The sequence below is a fragment of the Glossina fuscipes genome, unplaced genomic scaffold, assembly GCF_014805625.2.
Source record: "Glossina fuscipes isolate IAEA_lab_2018 unplaced genomic scaffold, Yale_Gfus_2 116, whole genome shotgun sequence".
Lineage (NCBI taxonomy): Eukaryota > Metazoa > Arthropoda > Insecta > Diptera > Glossinidae > Glossina > Glossina fuscipes.
Window position 1 is genome coordinate 1084655 of NW_023998459.1, and position 20558 is coordinate 1105212.

Here is a 20558-nt window from a genome sequence, read left to right on the forward strand (position 1 = left end):
CTAACTAAACCTTCACACAACTGTTTGTTTTGACCATTATAAAAATGTTCAGTAATAAAGAAAAAAAGCAAAAAAAATTCAAATAATAAGAGCACAACATTCACCTTTTGTTGCACAAAAAAAAAAAATTGATAAAGTAAATGTTGTAGTAAGTTGGACGACATCATTGAAATGGAAGGCATGCAAACTTTTCAAGTCAATAAAAAAAAGTTCTGGCCATTATTAGTGAATCTTGAATATCAACCAACGAGATATACATATAGAAATTCCAATTCATAGAGCTGTCGCATGTATAAAAATCCAACCATCTGAGAGAATACGTTTGTTTACAATTCTCAATCATTTTGTATGTATTGTACCACTTTAAAGAATAAGCGTATAAAATTCTCGGTAATTTTGCATGTATTGTACCACTTTAAGGAATAAGCGCATATTCGTTCTCAATAATTCAACAGGTCTTTGTAAAAAAGGATTTTTGTTTAATGGGAAAGTGTGTATCAGTTGACCAAAATAACTATTGATACCCAGCGTTTAGGTCCAATATCTTCTATACTTATTAAGCGTTAAATTGGCTTCGACTAAACTATCAGCGAAATATCAATATTTTATTTAATCGATAACTCTCTCCCTCTAATCCGTATTTTCCTGCGCTGCAATCTCAAACATAAATTTTAAATTTCTCAAAGAAATAAGAAGACGTACAAGTTCTTTTTTCTTGTTTTTGAATTCTAGTGGTATTCAAAGTTAGTATATTTTTGATCGCGACAAGATTCTGAGTCGATTCAGGTGTGTCCTTCCGACTGATCGGATTTCTCTAGGGTTGACAAGTTTAGGATTGTACAAACTGAGATCAACTGAAACTTGGCTTAGAGATTATCAGTTGATTTGCAAAACCACTTTACATTTTTCATGCAAAAGCTAAAAAGGCACCTTCCAACTAAAAGTAATCAACGAAAGAGAATGAAGAGAATCACTGACACGTGGCAGCGGAGGTTTTTTTTTGGTCCGGCGATTGCGAACAACTATGTAAACACGATGTCAAAACGATGGACGCATTTTTCTCGAAACACGACGAATAACTTAACTCCAATAATTTTTATTATCTTCATTCAAATCTTTGGCTTTTGTCATATTCTCTAATGAAACACTAAAAAGAATTTTCGATGACTTATAATTGATTTAAAAGTTAGTTGTTGAGAAAAAAAATTATCTTTCTCTGATCGAAAGTCGAAAATGAATATTTTTCTAATCTCCTAGATTAACGTTACACTGGATACCATGGTTCTTACAATTTTTTCATATTTTTCGAAATTAATTTTTTCTAGTACTAAAATACATGCTTAATGTAACATCCCCGAATGTTATTCTTCTATTATTTTTTATTTCATTTAAAATGGACAAAAAACATATTTTAGGGTATTAAATTGGTTTCTTTACTTATAAAGATCACAAATCAAGTTTAAATATGAATCCAATCGCGACAATCATGCCCATAGCAGACCAAAATAAGTAAGAAGGTTATACTCTTCAAATTAAGTTATTTGATACTCATATCGCTGATATTATTAAGAAAAAATTACCGCATTCATTTTATAATTAACCTATTTTTAGGCAGATAGTATTCAGGAACGTACAAAATGCATTTTGTTTTGTTTGCGTTATGATAAATAAGCAAAAACATGCAAAAAAGTAAAAAAAATGAAACTTAAACAATTGTAACTTTATGGGGACGTGACCAATTCTTTCCATTTTTGCACGAAAGAGCAGAGTGCTACGTAAAGTAAATGTGGAACGTTTCCAAGTTTTAAAATTTCTGAGTAACGAGCAAAAACCCAAAAATTTCCGTTAAGAAAAATGGGTTAGCGTGCAATTTGTGCTTCTCTGACCGCCATGGCCCATGTGCAATACCAACCTGCGTGTAAAAACTTCCAATGTTTCTACAAATTCGAAGTCGATATATTCGTCTTTGCGCCCACGAGAGTGCTAACAACAAACTCTACACAGACTAACATGGCTTAATCAATTCAGTGTTTCGCGCTGGTCGATATAAGGTGTCTAAAGCTTCCTTTATGGTGTTGTATACCTTATGGAAAAATACAAAATGAGTTTGCTTCAGTGCTGAGTATAAAAAATTGTAACTTATTACATGAACAGCATTCACCTGAAACTCAGTACAAATGTGTGTGGCTATGTAAATATTCGAAATTGTGAGAAGGCTTGTAGAAAAAAAAGTCAAAAAATAGTAAGTAAGTATTAAAGTGATGCGAACCTAACAATGCTAACCTTCTTTCCAATTTCAGAGTGATACTTTTGCCATTGATTTTCATTTCAAAGTAAAGAATTTAAATCTCAGGACTTTTGCCATAAGTAGGCCTCGGCATTGATACCGTAAGTAGATTCCAATAAATTCGAAGATGGTATCCCACGATTCGAAGACTGTTACAAATAGAGTATCCTATTAAGACCAGCTTTCATCTCATTAAAATAGCTTTGAGGGATTTTAAACAGATTTGCCTATTGAAAACGTACAATATCCTACACCTTTTTAAGTTACTATCAAAGGTCTTCATGAAAATCTTATCCATACCGTTTTCGTATCCATTAATAGGAAGCCAGGATATACCCAGGAAGCTTCAGAAGTACGACGCAGCATATACACACTCGATTTGTATCGATAGATATACCTCTGACTGCAAACACTCAGACGTCGAGTTCAAATTCGGCAAGTACTGGAAATTCTTCCGCTCGCAATGTTGCTATTGAAAACGGGTCAAATTGGTCACGGCATGTCTATAGTGCAAGATGAATGAAAAAATTAAACCGCAACGTATACAAAGACAACAACTATTATCATTGCATTGGAGCTCAATTTTGTGCTGTTCATAGCAGAGATGCGCTGCCTAAAATATCCAAACCGCTGAGAATGATTCTCTGCTCAAATTGTGCTTTTTATTTAACTTGCTGTCATATTTAACTTTCTCTCTAGAATTGATTTTCGTTTTTTTTTTTTTTTAATCGAATATCAAGTTTTTTGCGTGTGTCAAGTGGCGGGAATAAGCGAAAATAAGTGAATTTCAAAATATTATTTTTTAGAATTATTTTTGCATATAAATAAATTTATTTTCCAATATCACAAACCAGTTTCACATCAAAGCCTCAAATTTGGCTTAAAAGAAGTCTTTAAAGCGTTAGAAATAATAACGAGAACAATAACGAAAAATGTTCAAATACGTAAGTTAACCATCGAGCAGAAGACAAATAATGATAGTTTCATTAATATTTCATTCAATCGTCTACATACACTTCCTTATAGGTTTTATTAATTGCTTTTTTGGCCAGCTGAAGCCTTTACGGAATTCATCCCCTTCTCGCATTATTCGAAACACTTTTAACTAATTGTGGTACCTTTGGCAATTCATTAATTAAACTCTCGATGTTTGTAACGTTTAGTTTGCTTTCTGGAAACAAATAGAGTGTAAAGTTTGTTAGAAGAAAAGAATTTAAAAAAATAAGAAATGAAGCTGTGGTGTTACTTTTTTGAATCCAAAACCAATATTACAATAATTAGTATATAATTTATGAATCCGAAAATACAATGCACTTTATTTCTAATATTTTAAGTATCATGGAAGAAAAAAATGATACAAACTTGACTGAATACAGTCAACACTTTTCCTTATTGTTGAAAAAATTTTATAATTTTTTTTTTATATGAGTTTGCAGATAGGTGTACGCGTGCTCGTGTTTGTTTAACAACGAGAGACATTTAATTAGAAATAAAAAAAAGCTGCACAAAACATGAAATATTACAAACAAAACTAATGATCTATTTTTTTAGTTACGCAATTTTAACTTTAAAGTCTTACGTTTCTCCACAGACTTACCACCACCCTTACTAACGTTGATACACTTCACGTTTTGTTGGCGCCTTTCGTAGCCACTTCGTCTTTCGGCATTAATGTCACTGTTGTTATTCTTGGCTTGCTCTATGTCGTCGCCCTCTCCTTTTCCTGCCACTGCGTTATATTTGTCAAATCCTCTTTTTTAACAAAAGCGTGACGTCTATTCTTCGTTACTCTTTGTACGTTAAATTGTTGCTGCCCTTGAAGTGTTAAGTCTTTCTTCCATAGATTTAAGAAATGATTTGTTTGGATTTCCTTTAAATTCCTCACCACGGAAAGATCCATGCAGACGACACATATGATATGCACAAAATCTTGATTCATGCTCAATGTTTGGGCATTTTCAATACTTACATCGAAGCTATTTTTAGGAAAACATTTATCCACTAAGTCGTGACATCCATTCAAATTAATTTCGAATTAATACATTTATCTTCGCGCATTCTACTCTCTAAGTCCTTTTATGTGATACGACGTATTTCATTTGGAACTAACCCACCTAAGTTCTAAGTTCTTTTACATAATACCCTTATCGCTTGTATTATTAAGAAAAAATTAATACACCAAGTCGCGGTGTCTACCATATTCATTTTAAAGTAAACCCAGTTTTAGGCAGACAGTATATCTTCATTTGTGTAATATATAGGAAAATAGTTTTAAGTATTCTGTCTTGCTTACCTAATGAAAAGTGAAAAAATAAAATTTTATCATGGGCATGGCCGATCCTTTCCATTTTTGCATGTACAGATTACAGTGTTTTGTAAAATAAATGAGGAAATTATCAGTCTCCTAACTTTTAAAATTTCTGTGTAACGAGTAAAAACCCACAAATTTTTGTTAAGAAAAACGGAGTTGCGTTTAATTTACGCTCCACTGAGGTCTTCTGTTCTGACCAATTATTCACAATTGTAAACAAATATAGACGCTTACTCTCAGATGCTCGAGAAATTTATACATGCAACAGCTGTTAATAAACAAATACAGACTCAATTATTATTTGTACTACATTAATAGACTCCGTGAGGAAATTTCTCGCTTAACAGCAATTCTGTGGTCTTTTTATTCTGAACATACGGTATTTGTTTTTATAAACCTTGTAAAGAAAGAAACTAGCTAACGGATTTTAGCGAAAAACCAAAATCATTTGGGCAGTTGCACTTCATTGCTAGCTGGTTTGACCATATTCGAAATTGTACTGTACAAAATTTATTTAAACTCTATATGAATCTAGAACGTTATACATCCTTTAAATTTCAATTCCGATCTCTTTGTAAGAAAAGAATTACTCAAACAACCCATAACTTGTCAATTGGGATGCACAGTTCATGAGGTCTCTAAAGCTTAATTTAATGTAGTAAGTATAAAACAACATAACAAATTTAAGTAAGGCGAAAGTAAACCAAAATAATTGTCTAAAGACTAAAAACGTCGAATATAATGCACTTAAATGTCAAATGCAAAGTTCAAGAAAGTTTCGCATAATCATCGTCCTTTCCAAGCTGTTTGTCATTTAATGTTTATATGACATGTAAACATTTCATCATGTGCCACCTTACAGACATAAAAGTATGTACGTTAAAGTATGTTGTATGTCTAATGTCTTTATATAGAAGTTAGGTTAATATTTAGCAACAGTAAAATGGAATCCAATGCCACTCTAGATTAGAAAAAAAAACTTATGAGTTAACAAACATTTCAAAGGAAGTCTAATAACTGTTCCTATAGGACTCCATTAGTTAAAGTTTCTGCATAAGCAGACCGCGTTGTGCGAATAAATTCAGGTTCTTTGCTGCACAGTACTTTTTGCTTAACTGCTTACAATTTTTAATTGTTTTATAGTTTAGCAGAACAATTCTTTAATTGTACTTTAGGAATTTTTGACTCCGTCGAAAACTTATTAGAGTTATGTAAAGCTTGGTTTTGCTCTCTTATTTGAAGAGAACAACCTGACTTTTGCTAAGTAAACTTAGCCTGTTAAGATGATAAGTTAGTCTTGCTTCTTATTCTGTTGTCATACTCTGCGTTTCTTTCGGCACAGGATATATTAAGTAACATCCAGAGGAGCTTAAAATAGATCCATTGACGCATTTGCCTATCCCTTCATAATAATTTTTGATTTAAGCATGTCTGTCATCTTTCTATGTATTTTTTTATCACTGGCTCGTTTCGGCGCAGGGAGAAAACCTTTTGAAAATGGATTAGATCGAACCATTTCTACAATTCCCCACATAATGACTGCTGCAAAAGAATTGTTATTTTCGAACTCACATAAAAAACTTTTTGTGGAGTAGTACTTCGGCATGCTAAACTTATCAAAAAAATTTGTATTACATCGACCAATGTTTTGGACTCTCATTCCTTAAGAAAAGTAAGCAAAGTAGGTATACTTCCAGGCTCCATCTCCTATAAACGCAGTCATGAAAAGCAAGATTTTGCATGGCGACAATGTCTAATTTTTAATATATCATGACGAAAACAGGTGATTAGTAATGACGTCTTTGAAAAGAAGATGAATTGGCTGAATTTAGACCATTTCAGCTTTTGTCGTTCTTCCCTGTAGGCGCTCCTATTAGGAGTGCGCCTTTAGATGAAGACAAGATACAATTGTTTATTACGAAAATAATTTAGGATTAGTCCTAAATAAAATGTTGTAGGGCATCTAATGGTCGGACATGTGTGACTACGATGTTCCTACTTATTTTTCATTAAGGATGCCTCTAATCAAGATCAAGATCACCGTCGATAATTGCGTTACCCTACGAAAAGATATTAATCAAATAAAGTTCGGTTTTTCTTTTCTTTTTGACAGCACAGATTTCTGCTTAGAAGTTTCAACTGATTTCAACTTTTTTTGATTCCTTCGGTTTCAACAGAGCTTCTTCGATTTATTTCTTACAAAAATACAAGTGATTTTACGTTTTTTTTGTTTCAATCTTCGGATTATTTCGGTGTGGCGTTATAGTCGTGCAAAGCCGACCAGGATATACTTAACAAATGGCTGAATGTAATTTTTTGCTTGTTGAATTTAGGCTAATTGAGACGCGGATGAATAAAATGTGACTGCGTATTAGATTCCTGCAGGTATTTTGATTATGTTTTCACTCGCAAACGGCATTTATTGAGAAAAATTAGCACAATATTTGTTAATCAAAATATTTTCCATGATTTTCTACAATGTTTTCCCATATTTCTGACAACATGGCGACGCGAACAATATTGGTTTGGCAGCGATCCAATTACATATTTTTGCACTTTTTCAGCATTTTAAAACGAGATGCAGCCAAGTCACACTGCATTGATCTAAACAACTGGTAATCAGAAGCCGCTACGTCTGTTGAATACGTCTGTTGAGTGCGGCAAAATTTCGCGCAAGTGTTGTTATGCAAGAGGATGACTTTGCGTCTTTCAACAATATGTCGTTCAATTTGCTCAATTGACATCGGCAGATATCTGCAGTAACAGTTCCAGTTTCAGATCTTTTCCATCGCATGTAAACATCTAGAATACCAACCAAATCCGACAATATGATATGATGAAGTAGCACTATTAAAAGCATCTAAGAGTGTTTGATGGACTACGATAGCAAATTTCTTCAAATCAAACGATAAAAATAACAAATGCCGAAAATACATTTTTTAGCGTTCGACAATGGGCTTCTGCATACACTAAATAATTCAATAATACTAAATGTGAAGTTGCTATTTTGTGTAGACAAAGGTCGAAGTCAGCGAATGTAACCGTAGTGCACATTGATACTACGTCTTATTTTATCATTTTCGCCCATAGATGTAGCTGATCAAAATACATACACGCACCCATTATTTCTTAACAGCTATGACCATCTAGAACTTGTTATGCCAATTTGGTAAACACCACGAAAATTGTATTGCAATCCACAGAAAATATATTATCTATGAAGCGAGATTTTATCGTCAAGAATTATATATATTAAAGTCCATATTGAAAATTCTGCGCGGTTTTTTCTGCGGGATTGTGTTGACGCTTATATATCGGGCAACATTCACGTGATTGTTTCAAACGAACATGTGTCTGAAAGTTGACATTTCAAGTCACATTTCTTAAGATATAGTCTTCGAATTCTTTGCTCGTGTAAAAAGTTATATTGATTTGAAAATGAGTGAAATATCTAAAGAAATACGCTACGTGATGCTCAAAAGGAAAAAAGCATTGCAAAAAAAAGAAATATAAAATTTGTGAAGTGTTGTGAGTAAACGAAGGACCTAGGAGTGGTTTGTTCATTTATCTTGAAATTTCGATGTCAAAGATGCATTTTGCAGTCACCGAAAAGGCCGGTGAAAGAAACTCGGCAACTATTGGAGCAAGACCGCTGCAAGGCAATAGGGGCCTTACGAAACATCAACCACGTGACAAATCAAAAAAGTAGGCTACAAAGCGAAGCTCGAAACCTCGGCAAAAAACGCGGAGATTGTCCAATATGTCGGTTCTCAAACCGAAAACGTACGCCTGAACGGCGACTCATTTTAACTCAACTTCTTAGGGTATTCTTGATTCATTTCCGGTTTTCGAGTGATTATTTTCTCGATTATGATATCCGAAGGCGTTTATTGGCCGCTGTTTATATGAAACTTCAAAGTCGCCTATTAATCTACGTTCGCCATCGTCCGCGTTGAAAAGTTGTATATGTTTTTTTTGTGGGGTTTGCCCTATGGGTAATTTTATAAAAAACTAAAATTTCCCTTGTGTGAATTTTTATCCACAAAGCCGAATTATTTTTCTGTCTATTATTGGTTGTAAAATTTATCCTGGAATAAAAAAATTTTAAATTAAAGAAAGAAGAATCCACTAATAAATTTCTTATCTTTTAGATTTTTTACGATACATATTACGCATTTCTTAGCAAAACGTTTAATTGAATAACTTTTCGGTGGTACCAACAACCAGTTCAAGTTATTGCATTTTTTCCTTTTTTCTCTTTACGGTTCGTCATTTGCTACGTTGTTGTTTATATTTATGTATATGTTTTGTATTGCTGCTATTTATCAGTTGCAGTTGTAACTGTTTTTCTTTAGTGAATTGTTTATTTATTAATTATTTTTGACCATTTATGTAGAGCTCTCACATGCACAGTTGCAACTTATACGTTTCAATACTTTTCTCTGCTTTTTTTTTATTTTATTGTAACCTTAAGAAACTCGTTTTTTGTTCTGGTTATATAGTGAGAGTGCGTAGTTTTCGTGCGCAAACAAATTCTGCAATTTTTTTTTTAAAGAGTTTGGCGATATCTCCTATTGCTTTCAAAAATAGTAGAAAAGTTAAAGAAAAATATAACCTTTTAGATTTCACTTTTATTTAAGAAGCTATGTTCCGATAAGTCTTTCATGCAAACGCGTATCAAACCTCGCTTCTATATTTTTTTTTGGTGTTTTGAATAAGCATATGGCTTATACGTTCATATTAACAAAAAACCATAAAGCATAAGCCGAACAATTAACAGCGAAAGCCCTGCTTTGAGACTTTAGTCTTAGAATTTATTCTCTGGCTAAATTTATAATAATAAATAGTTTAATATCGAAAAAAGAAAAAAAAAAAACCAAAATCAAATGTCAAAAAAAATAATAAACAAACATAGTAACAAACAAAATCATTTGTCCCTAGTACTACTCTGCGCACATTAGTAAATTTCTGTACTTTCTTTGTTTTCTTAGCTATCCATAATAATCGTTGAGTATGTGCTGCGATGGAAGCACAGTTTCAATTCCTTAAAGCATATAAAAAACAAAAGCAATTAAAAGAAAAGTTGTGCTTGGTTTAAATCGAATTTTTTTTACTCAACACTAAAGTAGATTGAAATAAAAACAACTTTAATAAATTTCGTCTACATCACAGTGCATGTGTAGTAAATTGCCTCCACATTCAGGATATTTTGCACTTAGTATGCTTATAATTGACAACTTTGTATTTAAAGTTTTAATTATAATAATAATAGACGGCAATATATTAGATGTTTCCATATATTTTGTCCAGCGGCTTATACAGGTAAAAATGATAAAGAACTTGGAAATACCAGCGTAAATAATGGTTTCAATAGTTTTGACCTTGCTTCACATAAAATAACAGTTTTCCCTTTAATGTAATTGATTTATTCAGCGAACGGCGACGCTGATCATTGAGCGTTCAAAACTCTTCTTCCAAATTCGCTGCTTTTGTTGTTTATTTAAAGAAATCTGTTGCCGAAGCCTAACAAACACGTTCAGAGGCTTACCGTGATGCGGATCTATCATATCCCAATTGGCGGTTTTGATATCAACGGTTTAAAGGTGGCGATAAGGATCGACTGAAAATGCCATTTTTTAGCCACTTGTTGCAAGAGTTATCCGCGACTCGAATCGGAAGTTCTGCCACACCCAGCGTACTCATCAGACATCCTGATTACCACTTGCTCAGATCGGCGCAACATGGCTTGGCTGCTACACGAATCTGCAAAGTGCAAGAAGTGCAAAAATGGGTCGGTGGGCGGATCGCAGCCAAACCAATATAAGTCTTTTCGACATGACTTCGTCATGTTGCCAAAAATGTTGTGAAATGTTGTAGAAAATGATGGAAACTATTTTGATTAATACATATTGTACTAATTTTTCACAGTGAGTCGTTATGAGCGTTTTTGTGAAAATTTGTAAAATGGTAAAAATTGAGTGTTAGCATCTTTCAGTAAGGCAATATTGTGCCGGGAACTTGAACTATTGACTATCGTAATATTGCTTGAATGCGGTTTCGATTTCCGGCCCATTTATCATATTTTCCAGGTCTAACTTCCAGCGCCTAGTATCTCCTAAGAAATTTCAAAGGAATATTGCAGGGAGAAATATTCAGATTAAATGGTGAAATCATTCTGAAAAGTGAAGCATATTTTCAGGGTCTTCAGAAATCATTCTATAAAAAAGATACCGAAATCTTAGAAAGGTTACGTTGATTAGTAAAATCGAATTGCCCAAAAAAAAAGTTATTTCTTTCTTAGATGGAAAACTTTTCAGGCAACCGAAGACTATACGAAAAGAAGCATTGCTTTTGAATATGGATTTTTCACCATTTTTAAACTCAGCTGCCAATAAATATAATTGATGAGATAAACCGCATTTGTAGCAAATTATTAAATGAAAATTGTAACGTATTTTATTAATGTCTAGTATTTGTTCCAGTTTTAATTCAATATCTTGAAAATATTGTTATAAGTTTCTATTGTCTATTGCGGTGGTGCTTATTGGCGAATCAAGTTCATTCTCACATTAAAGCTTCATGTGACTTCCAAGTGTTAGTTTAATACTCAAGCGGCAATGTCTTAACGGCAGATGATAGGTAGACAAAGCCACTAATAATAGAACTACCCTTTTTTCTTATCCTTCTCTCCGATTTGCCCATGTCTTGCATGTGCTCTATAGGGGACGCTAATGCAGCTGTCCGCTTTTTAACCGCACTATGCATCTTCGCGGTAATGGAGATAGATAAGGCTTTCTTACGTTTCTAACGTGATATTTTCACCTTTGAGTCGAAGTCGTTACGCCCACAGGCGACATACGAAAAACTCCACATATTAATATTGTGAATGAGATAGAGAGCATTCAACCAAATAATTTGATCTTGAGTTATGGGCGGATATTCGAAGTGACTTAGATGGTTTTGCAACTTCAGTTGAGGATAGTGGGCAAAGATATTTGAGGTTGAAGTCTAACTAAGTCGTTAATATTTATAACCATGATTTTTAAAAAGAATTAAGCGGACCGAAACAATTAAATCGATTCGGAAAGTTTCCTTTTTATCTCCATTGTTTCACTTGGTGAAAGACGTATTAAGGATTTTGAATTTAGTTAGGTTAATGGGATAGATCGCATTAATGAATAAATGTATTCTCTGCATATCTATTGCTGTTACAAATGGAACGAAAAAATTTGTATATCGTGATCATTTAGTTAGTTAAGTATAAAAATTTTGAAAACATGTTTTTCTATTGCTCTGTATGAGTGTGTACGAGTCTTTGGTTTGCAAATAACTTGCATTCTGACAACTACAATTAATGAATGTCAATAATGTTTAGCATAAAATAACCTTTTTTATTTTCTCCTTATATCTGGTTCTCTTTCTTGCGAATGTAAGTTCAAGGGAGCAGCGAAATACAAAGAAATCTAGCAAAACATAAAATTTCAACGTAAAAAAGTTGACGAGGTAATTGTTGTTGTCTTGTTGGCAATACTGACGTGATTAGTCATCAAATGAATAAAATGAGTACATGTTCAGCCAAACTACAGAGCTAATTAATATACATATTGTTAGAAATATTATGTTAAAAAAAAAAAATAACGTAGTTCCAAGATAATTTTTAATTTAACCGAATTTATTGAAATTCTAACTTATTTGTGTAAATAATATTTTATAATTTAACAAAAAATATAAATTACTAAATACATTGGAGTAACTTTATAATTTTTAATAATTTTAGTATAATAAATTCAAATTTTATGGATTGCGAAAAAAAAAAATAATAATAATAAAGAATTTAGCAAAAAACTTTGTATAGTTGACAGCGTTGTTAAAATTGGGACATTAGTAGTTGCATATGATATTTTAATTCATTATTGCTACATTATATTTTGAACACATAAATGCATGAATTTTTATAAACAAATTTTCAAAGATTCTAGTTGCGTTCGGAAACGATAAAATAATTTTGGTAAAATTAACAATAAAGAAAATAAGTGAAAACGGTGTAGCCGGGCTAACCGACCTTACAATGCCCTACACTATATTGTCTAACACAATTCCTATTTTTGGCGTGAAACACAAAAATTATATCCTGTTTTGAAAACTTGAACTTGTTATTATGGAACTGAATATTGAAAATTAAATCTCTTTGCAAATAGAGGATCGCTTCTCCGTAACAATGGTTGTGCCTAAAGGCTTCAAAGGTTGTGGCAAGCATTTAAAATTCAACATATATAATTTTTGTAAAACATCAAGTTGCTATTATGGGTCAATTTTTATCCTAAAATATTAAAATTTAGACCCTTCTGGCCTAAAAAACAAAAATGTTCTTGCAAACTCTTATATAGGGTAAGGTCTAAAAATAGACGTACGTCGTCCAAATTTTTTAGACTTAATTTTTATATCAAATTATTATTATGGACCAAATTTCGTCATAACATATTAAAACTTAAACTTTTCTCCCACAAAAAACGAAAATTTTCGCGGAAATCTATATGTAGGATAGGATCCAAAAAAAATAGGTCGAGATGATCCAAATTTAGTACAGTTACTTTTTGTTAGATAAACTTCAGTTTTCGTTATATGAGAGGACGTTAAAAAAATTCCTCCAGCCTACTCAAAATTTTCACATCAATTTAGAGTACCGAAATGTTCTTATGTAGTTGCGAGAAATTTGGAAAATTGCAATTTTTCCCTTATATAGTGGGTGTTATATGCGGAGTGCTCGAAAGTTAACCAATTCAAACTATTTGCAACATCGTTCTTCTTTGGGTCAAAACACGTCAGCGTACCAACTTTTATCAAAATATTTTAAAAATGGCGACGTGTAGTTTGAACACAAATATACGTGGACGGACATCAGACGAATAGAAGGACGAACAGATAGATTTAGAAAGTGATTCTGAATTCATGAATAAAACGGGGGTCTGTACTAAACGCTAATTATATACGTCCGCACAAACTTAGTGTACCACAAATGATATAGGGGGTAAACACTATGTAAAGGTTGCTACACAAAGAGATATGAGTTTTTAAACATACGATGATCACATCGCTATGCATTTAAGGGTTAACTTATTTTATTATTTCATATTTATCGCTTAGTAATCGTTTTACTATACCTTACTCGCACAATTTTTCTCATTTAAACAATGTGTTTTCCTGCTTGCTTGTAGTTGTCTTTCCACGAGTTTTTCCTTTTCTTCCATATGCCCTCCGCTCTTTCTTTACAATAATACCTGTGTTTGCTTACTGTTGGAATTATTTTTTTTTTTTCATTCAAATTTGGCACCGCTTACACAGCTACACGGTTAACAGAATTTGTGCTGTGAATTCTGTATAGAGTACGGCGAAAACACTACCGTTGCTTCTATTTTTCCCATTTTTGCACGAAAGAGCAGAGTGTCATGTAAAGTAAATGTGGAAAGTTTCAAACTACTAACTTTTAAAATTTCTGAGTAACGAGCAAAAACTCAAAAATTTCTGTTAAGAAAAATGGAGTAATTTATGCTTCACTGCGGTCTTCTTCTCTGACGAACATAGCCTATTTGCAATACCAACCTGGGAGTAAAAATTTCGCATGTTTCACGCTGGTCAAGCATATATATAGTTTTGGGTGTTACATACATTTGAAAAAAAAAAAAAACAAAATTAGTATACCTTCATCTTTTAGTGGTGGCTAAAAATATGTATACATTTGTTTTAGAAATGTGTCTGCTTCTTTTTAACAAACTAAGTTAAATATTCTTTTGTATCATATTTCTATTACGCAGGAAGGTGCTACTAATCTATTTAATTTTCTCTTTTTGACAAATTTTTGCAAATTCTAGAAAAATCTGGGTTTCAAATATGTTGTTAGATGTCTGATTTAATTTTCTATTATTTTCAACAGAGAGCGTAACTACTTTCCGTAGTTATTGGGCTGAGAAAACATTAGTCGACTATTTTAACCTACATCCGTTCGTCTTAAGAAATTTTAAAAGATTTAGATCTGAGCAGTTTTCTCAGCAGTCTTCTGTTTCATTAATCCTTTGTGTAGCAACTGAAAGTACTTAAAAATACGTCATTCAATTTTGTCAATTTTGTGAGAAAGTTTTTCATTCGCTATTATAAACAAATTTGAGAAAGAGCTACAATTCCTCAAAAGTTAACGGAATTTAAAAATACGAAATATTAAACGAAGAAAATTAAGTACAATACCCGTGTATAGGCTAGCGGCTGTTTTTGGAAGAACTCAATCAACTCATTTTAGCAAAATTTGCTTTGTGTGCGAAACGCACGCAATGCATCAAATCGTATAAATTTTCGATTTTGTTTTTAAGCTGCAATTTTGTTCTGTTAATCTGTTTTCAATTGTGGTGAGCAATTCAATCGCAAAGAAACCGGAGAAGTTGCAGGTAATTGATGCACAGAAGAAAAGTTAGAAGAGGGCTGGCACCAAAAACTCCGACTATTATGACCACAAAAAAATCTTCTTTCTTTTGAAAGGAGGACGATAGCCAATATAAAAACTCCCAAGGAAAGAAACGCACAAATTTAGAATTCAGTTTTGAAAGGTAACGATCATCATCACATCATGGCTAATATGGCAGCATCCCGCATAAAGCGAGAATTTAAAGAAGTGATGCGCAGTGAAGAAATAGCACAATGCGCCATTAAAATAGAATTGGTTAATGATAATTGGACCGAATTCCGTGGTGAAATAGTAGGGCCACCTGATACGCCGTACGAAGGTGGCACATTTATACTGGAAATCAAAGTGCCTGAAACGTATCCATTTAATCCGCCAAAGATACGCTTTGCTACTAGGATATGGCATCCTAACATATCATCAGTTACTGGAGCTATTTGTTTGGACATTTTAAAAGATAATTGGGCGGCTGCTATGACTTTACGTACAGTACTATTATCGCTGCAAGCTTTACTAGCTGCTGCCGAGCCTGACGATCCTCAGGATGCAGTCGTGGCATATCAGTATAGAGATAAACCTCAAATTTTTCAGATAACTGCTCGTCATTGGTCTAATGTTTATGCCGGAGGTCCACATAAGTATCCCGAATGTGACGAAAAAGTCCAATATTTGCGGGACATGGGGATTAATGAACATGATGCTCGCGTAGCTCTCTCAAAAGAAAACTGGGATTTGGAGAAAGCCTCTGAAGGCCTTTTTAGTTAGCTCCCTTGCAAGGGACAAAAAACCAACATCAGAATTTTTGACCACAGCTATTGCGGTCCTCAAGTAATGGTTTGTTTATAATTGATTTTTAAAACTATATTTTGTGTCCTATATTTGTACTCTTTTTTTTTTTTTTAATGTTTACCAAGATTTGTACTTTCACATACAACCCTACCACATTCTTTTTTTTTCACCCGATTTTTTATTCTTTTACTAAGAATTTATTTTCGAGTTTGTTATAATTAAATTTCCGCATCATCACAAATCTTCTACATAAATCTAAATTATATTAACAGCAAAAAAATTAATGAGTTAAAAATTCCCGTTTTACTTTAATAAACAGAAAGGAGAGATGAAAAATTACTTATTTAGATTACTTTATATACTTCCTAAAGGAAAGAAAAAATATGTAAAAATGCTTTGGTTAAGTATAATTGAGTTTTGTAATAAAAATATCCTCTTACATGTTTTTAATTGCCAAAATCATTGCCTGGAAAGCAAGTGATCTATTAGATACTCTAGAGATATCGCGTTGGGGCTTCATGTAGATGGGCAAGAAGCGGCTAACTGATTTCCAACAGTCTGGACGGACGAGCAGAGAAAAATTCTTTCTCCGGTTCCGAAACCGAGTGTTCTGCAAAATGCAGAAATTTTGTATGTCGTCGAAAAGGTCGAGCACACAACATAAGGTGCACTCGGAAAACCGCTAGATGTGGTGGAGCTAGTTGACAAATCTGTGGTGCTTTTTCGCTGTATACTAGTGCCCACTATGGCGATGAACGACAAATTGGGAAAACCCCTATATGTGGGCAATTAAAACGGTACAAATGCTTGCGATATTATGCTGCTAAGCTGAATTTTCATGCGCAACAGGACTATAAAGCGTTCGCTAACGATTATAAATGATCGATTTTGGAAAGTAAAACATTAGTATTTAACTAATGGTTTGTGTAAACATAATCATTGTTGATATTTCAGAAGAAGCTAATCTTTGATAATACAAAAGTAAAATCTTTTCGTCTGTCAATTTTTAATTGTTTCGGTGATTTTGTGTGTTTAGTTCGTGTCTTCTCAGCGTTTTTGTTAAAACTGGTTATCGCGGATATGCTTTTGTTTCGTCCATATGTAATAAAAAAATAAAAAAAACAAAAAACAAAAAAATAAAAAAATTTTCCATTAGTAGCTTCCAATCTTTTTCCAGTGAACGATGTTTTCGCAAATTACTAAACAATAGACAACCATAAGGTATAATGGCCCCGGGGGCCGCCATATAGAAACTCAAATAGATTTCATGTATTAATGGACAAATCCCCCCAAAGAAAAAAAATTAAAAATTCGGACTTTCCAGTCTTGCCAATCAGTAACATCACTCCTATTGACAAAAAATATGTTGTCATTTCATCAACTGTTGCTAGCATAATAATTCCATAAACCAGTCCATTTGCTATAAAAAAGCCCTAGATAACATTACAACATATGTAGACTCTATCTCGATTCTACGCGATGGGAGTTTACTTGTCCTCGTTGGGAATTCGCCCGCAACTGAAAACCTCCTAATTTATGTGCTATTTCCGGTAAATTACATGACAAACTGAACTCAGTTAGAGACGTAATATATGCCCCGTGCTTAAAATATGTGCCGGAAGACGAATAGTTCACGAAATGGGCAGTCAAAGAGTGACTTAAGTTTATAAATTTACTAATTTAAATGACGACGCAAATATTCGCTCTCTTACAGGAAGGATAATTATGACCTTTGATCGCTATCGGTTACCAAACAGTTGGTGGGGCTTGGTATAAATGTAAAGTCAAACTCTACATTCCAAATTCCTTGAGATGCAAAAAATGCGCAAAAAGGTACAACAGTGCTTTATCTTGTGCTGACTGTGGTATTCTTCCACATGTTGAAAGCTGTACGCGTGGTTTCTGCATAAATTGCAATGATCAACACTCGGCGTTAGACAAGCAATACCCACGTTGTATGCAAATGCGTGAAGTTCCAAAAATCAAAACAGAAAATTACTGCACCATGGGTGAAGCGCGACGCAGGTACCGGAAAATAAATCCAACTATGACCCGAACAATTGACAAAAGCCTTTAACTCCAACTCCTTCCAACGGAAAACCTGTTTTACCATCAACAAAAACTATAATGCGAAACCAGTTCCACCACCCGCCAAAAATAATATTGAAAAAATCAAAACAACAGCAAATATTGAAAAACTAAAACAGAAACACGTATCCTAAAATATAACAAGCTAAATTCCCCAGAATCAACAGCTCTCAACTCTAGTCAACAAATTGCAAGTTGTAATTAATCCAATGTTTCATCCGTTAATCAACCTTGAATTTCAAATTATTCACTTGCGCCCACTCGTTGCAGTTCAAATGTACACAATCACCTAAGTACGACTTATTCTGCCGGTAAGAACAAATTATTCACGCAAAATTCCTATAGAGGCATTTTCGACGGAGACGCCGACATGTCAACTTAACTCACCTGCCACCCCCTTTCCATGTCACTACAATTAAATAAAGTTTTTAAAATTCTACAATGGAACATTAAGGGACTTTTTAATAACCTTGATGAACTCCTTGCACTCATAAGTGATTTTAACCCAACTTTTATATCGCTTTATGAGGCCCATTGTAGAAGCTCTTTTAATCCTATTCCATACAAATTATATACTGGATACTTCATGAATGCTGATCAAAATTCATATTTCAAACAAGGAGTTGGTGTTTTTATAAAATCAAATATACCTCACAAACGCATAAATTTACGCTCATGCGTACAAGCCGTAGTGAAAGAAATAATCTTAAATATAACATTTACAGTACTTTCGCTCTATATCCCATCTTCCCAATCATTTTCTCAGGAAGAACTTTATAATTTTTTTTTTTATGGGACTTTGAAAATTTCTGTACTTAGCATAATATAGGCTAACTTATAAGCAAAATTATCAAAGTCCCATAAAAAAATTCTAGGGGCAAACCTTAATACAACCTGCACATCGTTGGAAAGGCTATTAATAGAGGATTCACTATGTGCTAGTTTCATTTTTTCATAGGACATGGTTTGGCCGCAGTAGCTACGCAAACTTTCGCTTTATCAACCTCGTTTACGCCATAGTGTAAAAATGTTGTCCTTTCGAATATTAATTTATTTACATAAAGTCATGTTTTGTTTATAATAGTTTGCAGAAAAATTCTCGAAAAGTTCTATTTTACTCTGAAAAATTGGTTTGTGTCTTCGCTAGTTATATTTAAATATAACTTCACACCCTTATTTTCGAAGTAAAAAGTAGATATTTTAGTAAATAAAGCAAGACCGGCTCCATTGTTCACAATGATTTGAATGGACAGACTTCATTGCAATACAGGTATTTGACAATAAAAACAAACCAACTTATTGCTTGCTATAGAAACTGGCCTAAGCGAAGAAAAGAGGAGATTGGCGAGGAAGAAACAAAGCGAATGTAAGAAAACGTTGTGCTATTCTAAACAGCAATACTAATGACTGCACGCGACGCACGATGTATAATGACAGCAAAATAACAACACGAAACTTTCAGATATAGAAAGAAAGAGGAACAAAAAAGAAGAGGTCATTTGCGGACATTGACTTTGTCTCGTTGTGTGACCTTGCCCGAAAAATAGCATAAATTTCAAACACAAACACGAACCAATGCAAATGCTATACAGTTACACACAAGAGCACGCTCGCATTTACACTCTTTCTTATAGTAAACAATGCACATTTGCAAAAGGAGGAGGAATAAGAAGAATCTGAAGCAATAAATAAAACGGGAATTTCAATTTTTCCTCAAGAACAGCAATGGTTGCCAAGAAATAATAACAAAACAAAATAAAAAAAGAAACGAGCGAAGAGGAACACGATTTACAAAAAAAAAAAAACAAACAACACGAAAGAAGGTGCTGCCAAAAGTCTTGTGGATGGCAAACGAACTGAAGAGCGAGCGTACAAACATCAAACATAACAATAACAACAACATCATCAACTCATTGTCTTCAACTTAAACGTTTCTCATTTCTTATTATTATTATTATGTGCCGTAAGCGTTAGAAAACATACATATAAAGTGTATATGTACGTATTGTAAGCTGTTTACGCGTAGTTTGGTTTCGCAGTGAGTTTGTTGCTCAGTTGATAGTTGCCGACGTTAGTTCTACGTATAAAGTTTTGTGAACGTTGTTTTTACTCTTCAGTTGCAGTTCTTTACTTTGGTTTGGGTTTTTATATGTGTATACATGTGTATACATATGGTTTTTTAATTTTTTTTTTGCTTTTCTCCGCGTCATGCGTTTTTAAGACGATTTTTCTGCACGTATATAAGTTCTTTTCAGTTGTAAATAAGCAGAAAAATTGAAGATAAAAAGCAGTGGCTGTAACATCAGTTGTAGCAAAAGAAATAGCAACAGTGAAAGATTGTTGGCCTTTGCAAAGTGGTGCAATGACATTGACATCATTATTAATTCTTTCAATTATTTCTTCCTTCTCCAGCTCTCTACAGCAATATGTTTTTATTTAAGGGTAAAGAGAGGCTTCGATGTCAATGTCATTTCGTCTTGTCTTCTGAGAAGTTAATGTATATGCATAAGAGAAGGGGGAAAGCGTAAGCAAATTAAATTAAGGAAGCCTTCAATGAACTGCATCTGAAAAACAACTGAGAGTAATTCAAAAAAATTTCAAACATCTGAGAGTAATTCAAAAAATTTCAAACA

General features: G+C 33.3%; 2 protein-coding genes and 1 long non-coding RNA gene across 11 annotated transcripts in view; 2 read left to right on the forward strand and 1 right to left on the reverse strand.

The window, feature by feature from the left end:
* Nucleotides 1-20558, reverse strand: part of LOC119640265 — a 77404-nt gene that overhangs the window by 39767 nt on the left and 17079 nt on the right. The gene's annotated exons all lie outside the window — the stretch shown is intronic.
* LOC119640262 (nuclear hormone receptor FTZ-F1 beta) overlaps nt 1-20558 on the forward strand; it is a 54907-nt gene that overhangs the window by 2879 nt on the left and 31470 nt on the right. Inside the window, exons 2-3 of one of the 8 annotated variants that reach the window (XM_038038155.1) lie at nt 1612-2242; nt 2301-2388. The exons of the other annotated variants lie outside the window; for them this stretch is intronic. The gene's annotated coding sequence lies outside the window, so the exon portion shown is untranslated. The remainder of the gene's footprint in view (nt 1-1611; nt 2243-2300; nt 2389-20558) is intronic. 8 annotated transcript variants of the gene reach the window in all.
* Nucleotides 14069-16980, forward strand: LOC119640264 (ubiquitin-conjugating enzyme E2-22 kDa-like). 2 transcript variants are annotated; one of them, XM_038038158.1, is made up of 2 exons: nt 14069-14230; nt 14848-16980. In XM_038038158.1, exon 2 carries the CDS (start codon nt 15214-15216, stop codon nt 15811-15813), a length of 600 nt encoding a protein of 199 aa, XP_037894086.1. In that variant the 5' UTR covers nt 14069-14230; nt 14848-15213; the 3' UTR covers nt 15814-16980. The 2 variants fall into 2 exon arrangements, with proteins under 2 accessions (XP_037894086.1, XP_037894088.1); XM_038038160.1 differs by lacking the exon at nt 14069-14230 and having other exon boundaries at nt 14257-15034; nt 15126-16980.

Bases quoted from the DNA above. Each gene is read 5' to 3' on its own strand.
- LOC119640264 (XM_038038158.1), top strand. From the start codon at position 15,214: ATGGCTAATATGGCAGCATCCCGCATAAAGCGAGAATTTAAAGAAGTG.